The 14,586-nt window shown below is 43.1% G+C and overlaps 1 protein-coding gene across 4 annotated transcripts in view; it reads right to left on the bottom strand.

Annotated features, from left to right (window-relative positions):
* The window catches only part of SYNE2 (spectrin repeat containing nuclear envelope protein 2), a 307,352-nt gene that overhangs the window by 182,540 nt on the left and 110,226 nt on the right, over positions 1 to 14,586 (bottom strand). For all 4 annotated transcript variants that reach the window (XM_045810585.2, XM_045810589.2, XM_045810586.2 and 1 more), the window contains 9 exons: positions 12,327 to 12,461; positions 10,792 to 10,950; positions 8,074 to 8,285; positions 7,837 to 7,927; positions 6,621 to 6,739; positions 6,269 to 6,395; positions 4,734 to 4,891; positions 3,054 to 3,201; positions 1,627 to 2,234 (listed from right to left, as the gene is read on the bottom strand). In XM_045810585.2, coding sequence (XP_045666541.2) covers positions 1,627 to 2,234; positions 3,054 to 3,201; positions 4,734 to 4,891; positions 6,269 to 6,395; positions 6,621 to 6,739; positions 7,837 to 7,927; positions 8,074 to 8,285; positions 10,792 to 10,950; positions 12,327 to 12,461 — 1,757 coding nt within the window. The remainder of the gene's footprint in view (positions 1 to 1,626; positions 2,235 to 3,053; positions 3,202 to 4,733; positions 4,892 to 6,268; positions 6,396 to 6,620; positions 6,740 to 7,836; positions 7,928 to 8,073; positions 8,286 to 10,791; positions 10,951 to 12,326; positions 12,462 to 14,586) is intronic.

Here is a 14,586-nt window from a genome sequence, read left to right as displayed (position 1 = left end):
CTGGTCCATACCACCACCATCTGTTACCTGAATTACTACCACAGATGAACCCAGACTTCCTGTATCTTCCCTTGACTCCTACACTCTGTTCTCAACATGTCAGTCAGAGAGAGCCTGTTACATTGCAAACCAAATCATTTCCATCTGCTCAGAACCCTCCAATGACTTCCCGTGTTATACAAAGATAAAGCCAGTTATCACATGGCCCACAGGTCCCTACCTGAGCTAAGCCCCATCCCACCTGTTCCTTTCTGATCCCCTTTCATACTTCTTCCCCTCACCACTGACCTTCTCACCCCCTTGTCTCCCCTCAGACATGCAGCACATGCGCACACCCAGCCTTTGTACCTTCCGCTCCCTCAGCCTGCAAGGCTCGTCGTCCTGGTAGTCACCTGGCTAGCTCTCTCATCCCATCTGACTCAAAGATTACTTTCTCAGTAAAACTGCCCTTGATGACCCTTTTGGAATTACAACCCCCTCCTCCTTCCTTGCTTAATTTTTCTTCATAGCTTTTATCACCATCAAACATTGAATATCTTACTCCTTTCACTAGATAAGAAGCTCTATCGGGGACAAGAGTTTTTGTCTATTTTGTTAACTGCTATGTCCCCAGTACCTAAAATAGTACCTGGCACACAACACATATTTGTTGTATTAATAACCAAATTAAAAGTTAAGGTAATTTATTGTTTATCAATGTATAGTTTTACATGTATAAATTAACATGTAATTCATTCATTACTTATTTATAAATATATTAAATTTATTAATGACAAATTAATAATTAAGTTAGTAATTAGCTCAACAGCTCTCTTAAGAACGGGGCTCTGTAGGAATTGAAGTCTCATTGAGACCACAAGCACAGGGCAATTTCAGAGGGAACAGCGTAGTCAGCTGAAGAGCCTCAGAGAGCACTGAGCCTGAGGGACTCAGTGGGCAGAGGAGACAGAACGTGGGAATGATTTAGACAGGGGAGGGGAGTCCACAAAAGTAACTTGCTAACTTTGTCACTGCAAGACCTGGAGGCTGGCTCTGAACGTGAGAACTAAAATAACAGCACTCGTACAGAAGGTTGCCCCCCTCAGTTTACTGCAATTCTGCTCCTTCTCCAGAACCAGCACTAACCTTAGGCTGACCTCTCAAATTCAATCCTATGCCTTCCCACTCAGTCCCCCTCCCAATCCTGCTGGGAGGAGAGGAGAAAACCAAATAATTAAGGAAGAAGTAGGAACAGGCCGTGGCATGCATATCTTCCACCATTTCTTTCTTTATAATCCAACACGTGGAGTATTTCAGGTCTTCCCCCATCATGAGAACCCCGTAATAACAGAGCACTAAAACGGACTTTGAAGGAACTCAAGTACTTCACACACATCTTATTTCACTCTTCCTTTGTCCATGAAATGCACACGTTAATGAGAAAAAAATCACAGAACATTTTGTAAAGGCACACTAGCAACAAAACTGGAGCTTGTCTGAAAAGTCTACAGAACAGAACGCTGAACCCTGAGCAGAGCAGGACGGCACAGAAGTAGAAAGGCACAGGCAGTATTCTCCCACCTAACAGATCCTGAACACACAGAAAAGTAGCGCCCTGCATCGGGACAGGATGGAAATGAGACTCACCGTTGTTTTACAGCTGGAACCGTGGGATCCTTAAGACTGATCTTACTGATTTGATCGTACACGTCTTGAATGTTTTTCAGGAGTTCATTATTTTTGAAAATACAAGTCTCTAGTAATTTGTTTTCTTCGGTGAGCTCTTCCTGCCCGCCGCAGCCACGTGTCTCAAACAACTTTCTCGACAAAGCAACAAGGAGTTTGTCACAGGTGTCGTCACCCTGTTCAGCATCGTTCAAGCTTATGCCAAGCATCTTCAAACGTTTATCCAAATGTCTGGCCTGGTCCTTCATCAGACTAATTTCTCTTTCTTTATCTTCTACCGTCACAGTGTTTTCTCGTACTACCTGGGTATCTGAGGCTGAAAGGTCCGTTACAAGCTCAAAAGAGAGTTCAGCTGTTCTCAGAGAAGCCAGAAACTCCTCCAGAGCTCTGAGGGCATCTTTGCTCCTCTGTACCTTGTGGTTCGCTTCTTCGAGTTGTGTTCTGTGCTTCAGCATAATAGACTGCGCTGCACGTAGATCAAGTGGGTGTAATCCCTTGAACGCAGCGTCGCCCGACTGTTCCAGGTTGTTACATATTTCAATCTGCTTGGCTATGGAATCTTGGATATTCTAAAATAAAGTAAGAAATGCTGAAAAGACTGAGGCAGAAGAAAAGAAAGACTGCACGTCAGAAATGAACCTAAACTTACAATGACTAGGTGGCATCTAAAAAATCGGTTCTCAGCTTTGCCAAGGCTGATGGTGTCAACAGAAGGCAACACTTTAATTACGAATGATCAGATGGCCCAGCTGTTTCATTATCTGATAACCTTCCTGACATTTCAATCCCCCAAAGAAAATAAGTATATAAATCTACTGCTTCAGTGAAAATAGAGATTAAACTGTTGAGACATCTGTTTGTAATCTGAAAAATAAAACTTAAATTTTATTTAAAATGAGACTTGGCGGTGGGGAGATGGGGTAACTGGGTGATGGGCATTCAGGAGGGCACTTGATGTATTGAGCACTGGGTGTTATATGCAACTGATGAATTACTAAATTCTACCCCTGAAACTAATAATATATTATGTTAACTAAATTGAATGTAAATAAAAATTTTTAAAAATTAAAAAAAAATTTTTAAATGAGACTTGGAATAAGTAAACTGCAGAATATGCATGAGAGTCTAGGACAATATTCAGGCTCTCAGCCATTGGAGGAGACATTCATAAACAAACCTTCGTTCTGAATTCAAAGCAAATACCTAATTATTTACCCCACACTACCTACTTTCAAATTTGTGTGGGATTGAGAGTTGAGAAATAAATAAGTCTAAATTATTGAAGACTTTTCTGCCATTGCTTATAGTCTATATACTATTGATGTATAATTAAAAATCTCTGAGGAACTGAATTATTCTATGAGTACACTGGGAGAAGTTTTATTTACCTTCAGGTTTTGATAAATGCCATCAGCATCAATGAGATGAAATTCTTGAATGGCTATTTCATGGAGAAGCAGGTCCGAGCCACAGAGTAGAAGTGACTCCTTCTCCACAGGTAACACGATCTTCAGTGCGGTCTCCAGAGATTCCATTCTGGGTGAAAAATAAACCAGACATAATGGAAAAAGACAACATAAAGATATTCTATAAAACATATCAATGCCAGGGGCGCCTGGGTGGCTCAGTCCTTAAGCGTCTGCCTTTGGCTCAAGGCGTGATCCCAGGGTCCTGGGATCGAGCCCCCCATCGGGCTCCCTGCTCAGCGGGAAGCCTGCTTCTCCCTCTCCCACTCTCCCTGCTTGTGTTCCCTCTGTCGCTATCTCTCTCCCTGTCAAATAAATAAATAAAATCTTAAACAAACATATTAATGCCATGATTTAACAAAGAACAGAAAATAAGTACCCAATAAGAATACATACAATGATATGTACAGATTATCACATTAAAACCCAAATCCAGCAAAATAAAAACCAAAAAACCCCTCAAAAACCAAACCCAGCAATCCAAAATGTCAAAGAATAAGTTGTTTGCTATGTCCAATATTCTTAATAGCTTAATACACACCACACTGAATGGAAAATTGTTGTAAAATATACTAAGCCTTACCCTACCTTTTCCTAAACTTTTTTGAAAACATTTATTTTTTAAAAAGATTTTATTTATTTATTTGAGAGAGCGAGCAAGAGAGAGAGCACAAGCAGGGTGAAGGACAGAGGGAGAAGCAGACTCCCCGCCGAGCAGGGAGCCCAACGTAAGACTCCATCCCCGGACTCCGGGACCATGACCTGAGCCGAAGGCAGATGCTCAACTGACTGAGCCACCCAGGCACCCCTCATTTATTTATTTTAGAGAGAGAAAGAGAGAAAGTGAGTGGGAGGAGGGACAGAGGGAGAGAATCCTTCCAGCAGACTCCCCACTTAGTGTGGAGCTCAGCACGGGGCTTGATCCCACAACCCATGAGATCATGACCGGAGCTGAAACCAAGAGTCAGTCACCACCAGTCGCCCCTCCCTACCTTCTGAAATATAAAGTATTGAATGTAATTTAAGTTTGCCTTTGATAGCAAAGAAATGTCATTATAAATTATTTTGTTAGTGAAAATATAATAGAATTCAAAGAAATAGGCTCTACTAATAATAAATTGAAATGTGTGACCTTGAACAAATAACATATAGACTCTGAGCCTCCGTTTCCTCCTATGTAAAATGGGGATATATCCTGGGGAAACACATCCTATGTATAGGGGATAATAACAGCACTCTCACTTTAAAAATGGGAAAATCGAGGCCCAGAAAAATTACATGACATGGCCAAATGCATGTCCAAGGGCAGACGGGGCGGGGGCAGGGGAGTTGGGGGGGGGCGGCAGGCAGAGCATGGCCTTTGGAACTCAACAGTGTTTAAGTTCCAGCTAAGTCTCTGGCCAGTGGGGCAGCTTGGTTATGTTAACTTCCCTGAGTATCAGTTTCCTCATCAGTCGAATGGCAATCGTGGTGGCCTCTCTCACTGTGGCTGTGACAACTAAATACAATAGCGTACTTAGTCTAGTACTAGCTGAGCTTAAAATAGCATCAAAAATTCAGTAAATGCAGTAAATTCGTGGTTAATAGATCTCAGAATTATACCTGGTATTAAGAGTCATCTGAAACTCTCTTTCTTTTTCCTTTAATCTGTCTCTCATGTTACTTATAAAAGGCTTCTTTATGTCACTGTCAAGCTCTTCTAACTTCAAGGAGGTGATTTCAAACTCTTTCCAGCAAGCATCGGTTTCATTTTTTAAGACCTAGGTGAAACACATAAAGTGATCTATCAGCTAGTGGGTTAACAGGCACAATTATTCTGTTCTCACAAAATGAGGCATTTGCCAACCAATAACACAGAGTTTCATATGAAAATACATTAAAATTATTTTTATACCTAATTTAATTAATAAAATTAATTCAATGTTAAATACATTTTAAAAGTATTTTCCAACCATCTACAAGCGAAGTATCTGTCCGGGAACAATGATCTTAACTGTGCTCTCCGAAGTCCCACTCAAGGAAGTCAAGGGAGTCACAACAAAGGAATCCAAACTCGCTTCCCATAAGCAGGTGCACAGAATACAATTCAGAAAGATACATGTAATGTAAGAACAGATAACCTAGTTCCTCTAGATAATAAATCTTTGTTTCTCCCTAAACTAAAACTAAAACCGGAGTGAACCAAAACTGTTTCTATCAAATAAGAAGTGAATGAAATTAAATTATGATTTCTAATTAAATACTTACAAATTCAATACTATTCTAGCTCTTTATCTTATTGGTGGTGGTTTTTTTTTTTTTTTAAGGCGCTGCTACAGAATTTACTCAATGCTGATCATTATAATTTGTTCTTCACCTTCCCCACGGATTATTATCGCTTTTATAACCAACTCATTATTCAGTTACTGGAGTAAGGTCTCAAGACAATTTCTTAATTGTGATGAAAACGTGCTGAATCCATCACTTGAACAACAGAGATTTTAACCTATTAATTCTGTTTACTCAGATGGAAAATAGAGAGGACCCAGATGGTGGAGTGTGACTCAGGAACTGGCATCATAAAGGGAAGGTAACTATAAAATACGGGAGGGCACTGTAGGCTCTCCCATGGCCCTTACCTCCACCTGCTGGGTTTTCTGTGAGGGATCATTCTAACGCATTCCGAAGCATACAACAGTGTTGCGCTGCCCACACAGACTGTCTTCAAAATAAGGAAGGGCTTTATTTGTAGGGCTTACGCTTGGTGCACCCAACACTAGTTTTTTTTTCTGTAGCTCCTGAGCCAAATGGCTCTCCACAAGATTATCCATCACTCAGAGTGAACTATCCCTCCACTGACCGCCCCTTCCTTGTTGTCCCAACATCAGACAGACAATGTGACAGTTTGGTCAAGATGATGACAACCGAAACAAATATTCAGAGCCACTGGCTTTTCAGGTTTTGTTAACTTGACAGCAACACAGTTGAACTACGGGTTGAAATGGCCTTCAAACACATTGTTTTGAACAATTCTTCTGAATTCTTTGGAAACATCTAACGCATATGTGGCCTCAACAAAAATAATGAATTCTATACTCATGGTGGTATTATTTTCTAATAAAAGATAAAACTTCTCTAATAGTATTTTCAGACGTTACCTGCAGGTCTGCCAGTTTACCCTGCAGACAAGCACTACTCCTTTCCTCGTCACCGGAGAAATCAGAAATAATTCTGAATTTGTTGTTTTCCAGGTACAGCTCAAGATTTTCTCTGTGCGTATCATACCTAGAAAAAAATTAAATGCAATGTTACTGAATTTTAACAAAAAGACAAAACATGTTTTTAAATTACTGTCAATTATACAGGAGGAAATCTCAGGGAACTTCTGCTTAAGTTACTGGACCATGTGCAAAAATTATGACTAATAGATTATAAACATGTATTAAAGTATAACATGTTTGCATCAATGACAGGTTTTTGGTGGATTTTCCAGTTATGTAAAGGGGTTACCTTTCTTGTAAACTACTGAGGGCTGCATTCTGATCCTTTTCATACTTCTGCATAGAGCTTTCTTCCTGTTGAGGCTTTAACTTGGATTCCAGGTTAAAATTCTTAATCGATCCCATTGCCTAAGTAAATATGCAAAAAAGCAAACAAAGTATCTTCAGTATACTTAACTGGGATATACACACGCAAATGGAATATACGACTGGAACATACATACAAGCATAATATATTTCAATATACTTAAGTATCTGGAAGAGATGAACACTTTATAATACAAAGGTATGTCACTAATTCTTTATACCCCAAACCAGGAGATAATGCAACTTCTTTGAAGCTTCTCAGCTCCGAGAAAGACCTTCCCCTAGGACGGAGGGGACTTATGACACGGAGTCTCACCTTCTAATTGGTATGTCAGCACAGAAAAGTTGTTCTCCCAACCCCTAAATACGGTCTCCGCCTGTGACCGTATGGCCATCGTGGAAAGCAGACAGAAACCTAGCATGCAGAGGCGGACTCTGGAGTCAAATACACCTCGTCCTTCCCCACGGCTTCTGACTGGCAGTCTGGGCTGTGACCTACAGTCTATGCCCACTAACCGGAAATGCAAGAATTCAGAAAATTCAATTCCCAAGGAAAGTAAAGGACATTATACTGAGAAAAAGACAAATGATAAATAAACTAGTTCAGCTCAGTGAAGAGGCATCCGTACAGATTCAAGTCCACTTCCTGTACCCTCAATAGGAATGTCCACAGACAGTGTGTATTCATAATGGCTACATGGGGCGCCTGGGTGGCTCAGTCGTTAAGCGTCTGCCTTCGGCTCAGGGCTCAAGCCCCACGTCAGGCTCCCTGCTCCACTAGGAGCGTGCTTCTTCCTCTCCCACTCTCCCTGCTTGTGTTCCCTCTCTCGCTGGCTGTCTCTATCTCTGTCAAATAAATAAATAAAATCTTTGAAAAAAAAAATAACGGCTGCAAATGGTCTCTTTCTGAAAGAACTGTTCGTATCCTCAGAGGAAGATAAAGCAACGCTCACTATGGCTTTGGTTCATTGTATTGTAATTCTCGGAAAAGGAGTCTTCCTTGGATTATTTAAATGGGACTTCTCAGCTGATGAAAGTAATCAGATAATTCGGACCAATAGTTAACGAGAAGTGGATTACTGTACACTTGGCCTTTTTCATTGGGTTTGCTTCTAAAATGCATTCTCCACATTTCACACCTTTTCAGTTGATGGCTGATCCTGTGATTCTGCAGATGGCACTTCACTGTGGACACCCCTTCCTCCGTTCTCAGATGTGTTCACAGTCTCCCTAGGGAGGAATCAAAACTGCATATTAAAACAGAGGAAGACACATGACGCCTAAAAGAGAATACAGAACACTCCCTGTCATTCGATTTCGCAAGGAGCTTCATCTTGTTTTTCCCTGACGTGTAGTCATTCCTCTGAAGCACTAACTTGTTTTTCAACGAGCCTCCCATCGTGGGTTGCAGTGTCATACGAATCTCGGAAGCACATTTCCGAAGTCTTTCTATCTTTTGTTCGTAATCTTTGAGCGCTCTCCTCACTTCTTGTTGACTCTTCTGTGACGTCAGCTCTTCACACAGCTCCCGCAAGACGTCCATGTGGTGGTTTAGCTGGTACAGACTGCCTTCCTCAGAAAAGCAGGCCTGAGGGAGGAAACAAAGCAGGAAATGTGCTTCAGATGAGTTCACATGATTAGTCCATAAGGACTGGAAACTAACAGATGTGACTTCGACACCACATTCTTTTACAGGCCATCCACCGCGTGCCTGGTGTGGTGACGGGCACTGGAGAAAAAAGATGAGGAAGTCAGCCGGAAAGGGATTCACCACAGTCCAGTAATGCAGTGAATGAAACCCCAAATGTTACCCCAAAATATGCCTCTTTTTTTTTTAAGTGATCTCTCTGCCCAACGTGGGGCTCAAACTCATGATCTCAAGATCAAGAGTCGCGTGCCCTACAGACCGAGCCAGCCAGAAGGCCCCCAAAATATGCCTTTCTGACGTGAAAATTATTTTGAGCTAAAGGCAATTAAGAAGCAGTAAATACAGAAAAAACTCCCTGCTTTCTGCCTAACGGCTGGAAATAAAGTCTCTTTTCATTAGAGACAGACTCTCGTTGGCCCAAAGATAGTTCCAGAGGAATCTGCAAACAAACCTTGTTAAACTAACCCTTATCTTTATCTTGTCAATTCCTTGCAAATGTGTGGTCTCTTTGTTTAATAGTCATGAAAAATTCCTTCTCTGCTTACTTCTTCGGGTCTTCATTCTCTTGTCAAGGCTCCTGTGTGCATGTAACAATTCATTAAAATATGTATGTTTTTCTCCTGTTCATCTGCCTTAGGCAGTTTCATTCTCAGGGACCCTAAAGGGGCAAAAAAAACCTTTTTCCTCCCCTACAGTGGGCACACACCCAATGTGCACCTAGTGTGACAAGTGTTAGGACAGAGCCACTGCCTGCTGTAAGGAGTGAGAGAAAAACTACCTCACCCGTGGGAACCGTCTCAGGGAGAGGCAGAAAGAACAAGGACGAGTCCTCCAAGTAAAAGCAGAGAGAGGTCCTTCCTACCAGAAGGAACAGTCAAGAGGAAAAAGGCTCCAGCTGTTCTTGCAGAACAGCAGTCTAGTGTGCTGGAGGGAGGGCATGGCACAGGAGAAGGAATGCTGAAAGCGTGTCCTGTGGCCAGACTGCCTGCATGGCCTTCTAAGGAGCTTGGAGATGTTGTGGGAGGAAGGGTGAGCCAGTGACATGGGATTTGTGGCTCAGAGGGGTCTCTGCGGTGATGGGTGTGGAAGATGATGTGGCCATCATCACATGGGGAGAATAACCCAGGCTGAGGGCAATGGCAACACTGGTGGGAAGGCAGGAAAAGCAGCAGGGGTTCTGAAGAGGAACCGAGGGGCCCTGGCACCCGATTCCAACATGGCTGAGCGGGAAGGAAAGGGGACAAGGAGGAGGACAGCTCGCAGGCGACACTGCCCTTCATGACCAACAGACACAAGAGGAAGCAAAGTTTGAGAGGAGGTGTTATTGGCTGGTTTTGGACACGCCAAATAGGAGGTCTCTGAAGAACACTGGTGACATCTACTACTCAGAAACAGAACCTGGAGCTCAGACGAAAGGACTCAGCTGCACATAGAGATTTAGGCACTATCGTTACAGAGAGGGTTTTATCATTACAACCGCAGAGGGGGGACCTGGGTGGCTCAGTCGGTTAAGCGTCTGCCTTCAGCTCAGGTTATGATCTCAGGGTCCTGGGATCGAGCCCCTGGTTGGGCTTCCTGCTCAGTGGGGAGTTTGCTTGTCCCTCTCCCTCTGCCCCTCCCCACCCCTCGTGTGTACACACACACTCTCTCTCAAATAAATAAATAAAATCTTTAGAAAAACCCACAAAAACGCAGAGGGCATAAAATCCCCTAGAGCAAGCATGAAACCAGCCAAAAATGGAGACTCTCAAAACTCAAACATTAAGATTACACACCAAAAACAAGACAAATTTGTGGGGCGCCTGGATGGCTCAGTTGAGAGAGTATGCAACTCTTGATCCTGGGGGTGTGAGTTTGAGCCCTACATTGGATGTAGAGATTACTTGGAGAGAGAGAAATTTCTGAAGGACACTAAAAAGAAGCTCCTCCTATCCTCAAAAAATAATAAGGAAAAGCAAGAGAGATTGACATTGGGAGAGCCACAGCAGTAGAAAGTTTAAAGGAAAGAAGAGGGGTCAGTATTGTCAAATAAATAGACGCGATCATATAGGATGGGGGCCAGAAAGAGGTCATGAGGTTTGCCCCCAATTTGCTATCTTTTCCAAAAGCAGCAGTTCTAAGGACACCACGTCCCCTCAAAATCAACCATGGGTACATTAGCCACAGGTGACACATTTGTAACCAGAGTCTCAAGGACAGGGGCCACTGAGACATAGTAAGGAAAGTCATGAAATATAACTTGATGCTGAATTCTTCTCACTTCTAAAAAGCAAGCAGCACAGGCTGTAGTTAGAGCTCAAACACCAGAAGCGACGGTCCCCAGGGGATGGACGGGAGGGCTGAAGTGATTTGCAGAGCAGGTTTAACCCAAGGCTCTGGACACACACGACCATGTAGGATAAATTCCAAAATAATGACAGCACTTACATGGAAACAGGTGGTTTACCTCATGTTCCTTGATGAGACCCTTGGTCCTCCCTCTACGAATTAGCTTCTTTTCTTTATTTATTTGTTTTTCGAGTTTTGAAATAGTGTCACTGAGTTTCTCTTTTTCAATGTCTATTTTCAGTTGTTGAATATATAAAGACATCTCATGATGAAGAGACTGCAAAAAAAAGAAAAGAAACCCACAGAGGCACACAGTAACTATGGGAAAAGAATACATTGAAAAGATTTTCATAAAAACACCAATAAAAAAAAACCAATAAAAATATTTGTAGTAACAAAGGATAGAAAGGGAGTTTAAATGGCATCCTGGGGGCACCAAAAAGCTCAGTCGTTAAGCGTCTGCCTTCAGCTCATGATCCCAGCGATCTGGGATCAAGTCCCACATCAGGCTCCCTGCTCAGTGGGAAGCCTGCTTCTCCCTCTCCCACTCCCCCTGCTTGTGTTCCCTCTCTTGCTGCCTCTCTGTCAAATAAATAAATAAAATCTTTAAAAATAAATAAATAAATAAAATTTAAAAAATTAAAAAAGGTTTTAAATAAATAAATAAATAAATGGCATTCTGGTTCGTCCTTGTGTCTTTGGGGAGGATGTTTATAAAACATACCAGACCCAGAAATGTATTTTCTTTTTCTTTCTAACAACTAAAAATATGTGTTAGCTGTGAAAGACACCGTTAAGAAAACAAAGCCAGTTGCAGACTGAGAGAACACACATACAAAACGCATAGCCGAGCCTAAGGAGAAATCGCGGAACTGTACCGTGTCTCTGGGATGGGATTCTGAAGTTAGGATAAAGGACAGATGGGAAACATTGTGGAAACAGGACTAACCACTCTTTCTTGAACACAATCTCTGTGGCAGGGGCTTTAGAGAAATCCTTGCAATAATCCTGCCAAGAGGTTGGGGTTATCCGCATTTTATCAGTGAAGTTCCTAGAAGTGAAACGACTTACCCAGGGTCATAGCTGCTGAATCTAGGTCTGTCTGCCACCAAAACCCATGCCTATTTCATTAGGAAACTCTGTATGCGTGTGTATGTGTTGATACGTTGTCTCAGTCAGGACCCAACTCGGGACCCAGGAAACACGAAGTACTTAACTCAGAGTGAATTAAATGCAGGGAACTGATTAGGCAAGAGATGAAAGAGCGGAGAAGACAGAGAGGGGACCGGAAGGCCATCTGGAGGTGAGCCCGGCTACCAGATTGCTACTCCCGCCCAGCTGGAGGCTTCAGAGGAGCCCAGAGAGAAGAGTCATCAGAAGACCGAACCCTGTAACCCGCAGCCAGGCGGAGACACAGCCACCACAGACACTGCCCAAGAGAGGGACTTTGAACTCTCCCTTCTCCCCCTCCAGTCACCCTCTACTCTCTAAACCGTGCTGTCATTGGCTGAACACAGAAGCCAGCTGGGCCCTGGGAACGGCAGGATCGGCCTCGCTGTGACACCAAGCACACAGGGGGGCTGCCAACAGTGACTGAGCACAGACGGGCCCGGGTCAGCTCTATCAGCGGGACCCCAGACACATGGTTCTTACCTCCCACTTGGCACAAACACCTCTACTCTTGTCTTCCAAAGACAGCTTTACATCCTCAGATACAGTATTTTTCAGTTCTTCAACAGCTTTCAGATACTTGACCAGACTTTTAGAATTAAGAATTATTAGCGCTTCCTAAAAAAGAGAGTGCAAATGAGAACATGAAAGCCTCATTCTACGGCCAAGTCCTCAAAGCCAATTCTGGTAGGTCTTTAACAGGCATGAGGAGGAAAAGACTTTTGAAGAGTATGACGATTTAGGGGAGACTTTTGCAAAATAAGGTTGACATCCCTTTTGTATCTCTTGAATTATTTCAAAAAGAATTGCAAGATATTTATTATTCAAATGTAGATAGACATTTGAGAACCAAAGACTTCCTTAGGATATGCAAAATGAGTTTCGTTACCCCCTGATAAATAATTAAAAGGATTATTGTGCAGGGTAATACACTGGTACTGTTTCCTCTAACTTTCTTAAGTACTAGTGAGTGGAAGACCATACTTCATTAACAATACAATACGAAGAATATGCTAGCATGTTATTAGAGATTAGTGTTGCAATAAGACAATTTATAGGGTTAATAGGCAACTATTTCATCTTGTGCATAAGCATTTTTATGCTGCAACAAGTCAACATTACCTATTGTCCACTTCAAAGTTTTGCCTGGGGCCAACCATACTGGCAGTCCTGCCCCAGATAGTAGAGATGTGTCTGCCCCTTATCTCACGCTTACCTGCCAGGAGTATTTACCCGGCAATTACCTGGCAGAAACCTAGTTTAGTTAATTAGCAAATGACAGAACAAAGAATAGTCTGGGGCTTGTGAAAGAGGCAGAAAACCTACAGGAGACCGAAGACAAAAGTAGTTCTAGGGAATAAGGCAATTAAGCTGGGTGGGAATTCGTTCACGCCCTCATGACACTTGTCATGGGCCTACCGCAGAAAAGGAAGGCTGCTGAGCCCCAGGGCCCTCCCCCACAGCCTCTGTGAGGGTTGCTAGACTTAGGACCTGGGGAGACACTCTAAGCCTGTATGCTGGCGGGGGGCTCCTACTACTCGTGCATCCCTGGAGTGCCAGGAGCCTCAGGGCAAGACCTACAGGGCAGGGATTGTGCTTCTGTTGTAAAAATGAATCTACTTCGCTAAATGCCAGAGATAAAGGGGGGTGGGGGGAAACCCTGACTCAGATTCCAAAAAGCAGATGGTCAGGAAGAGGAAAATGGTGTCAGGCTGGCACGTCAGGCTGGTACAGAGGGACCTGGAGCCTCCATTTTTTCTCTGCCTGCTGTCTCTCCTGAGCGGACCACATCAGCGTCCTGACAACCAGCCTCGTGACTATTTATGAGAACCACTGACTCTTTAAGGTCACTTGAGCAACTCTCAGCAACCCGGGAATAAAAGTGGCAAAAATCCATAGAGGAAACGGGTCAAAGGTGGTGACCAGCACCCTGCAAACAGCACAGGCCAGGCAGGGAGGGCTTTGAGGTCATGGGAAAAGCAGTGTTGAGATGGCTGATAACAGGGCCCAGTCTGGCTCACAATCCAGAAAGCCAAACAAGGACTGAGGTCCAGAAACGTGAAGGAGGCCACAATGAGACTGAAGAGGCTCCTTCTCCTCAAAAGAGTGGGGGCGGTCCCCCCAGATGCCTAACTCATTTTAAATGTTCAGCAAGTGTGTGAAACGTCAAATAAATGAATGAATGAAAGGACACATATCACTCAACCTCTCCAGTGTGTCCGGTGGTAGAGACCTGGTCTTACTTGTACTTCATATCCCCCCAAGCACCTCCCATGTGTTAGTTAATAGTGACTCTCTGGTTTGCACACATCTCCAGCCGCCTATCAAACCAGGAACAAGCAACCTGAAACTGTCTCCATTCAGAACATCACTGGAAGCATTAGGTCCACATAGGACTTTTATCAGAGCACGTTAATAAAAGTGTTATTTTACATTCACAGAATTTTACCTATTCCAAGTGCCTTTGCCTTATTTTCATAAAAGTCTCACAACAAATTTGGTAGCTGAAATTATTATGCCCATTTCACTGATTTAAAAAGCAAGAGAAGGGGCGCCTGGGTGGCACAGTGTTTAAGCGTCTGCCTTCGGCTCAGGGCGTGATCCCGACGTTATGGGATCGAGCCCCACATCAGGCTCCTCCACTATGAGCCTGCTTCTTCCTCTCCCACTCACCCTGCTTGTGTTCCCTCCCTCGCTGGCTGTTTCTAACTCTGTCAAATAAATAAATAAAATCTTTAAATAA

Source organism: Ursus americanus, chromosome 26, assembly GCF_024610735.1.
Source record: "Ursus americanus isolate L20-20 chromosome 26, mUrsAme1.1.p, whole genome shotgun sequence".
Lineage (NCBI taxonomy): Eukaryota > Metazoa > Chordata > Mammalia > Carnivora > Ursidae > Ursus > Ursus americanus.
This window is presented reverse-complemented; position numbering and strand designations above follow the sequence as displayed.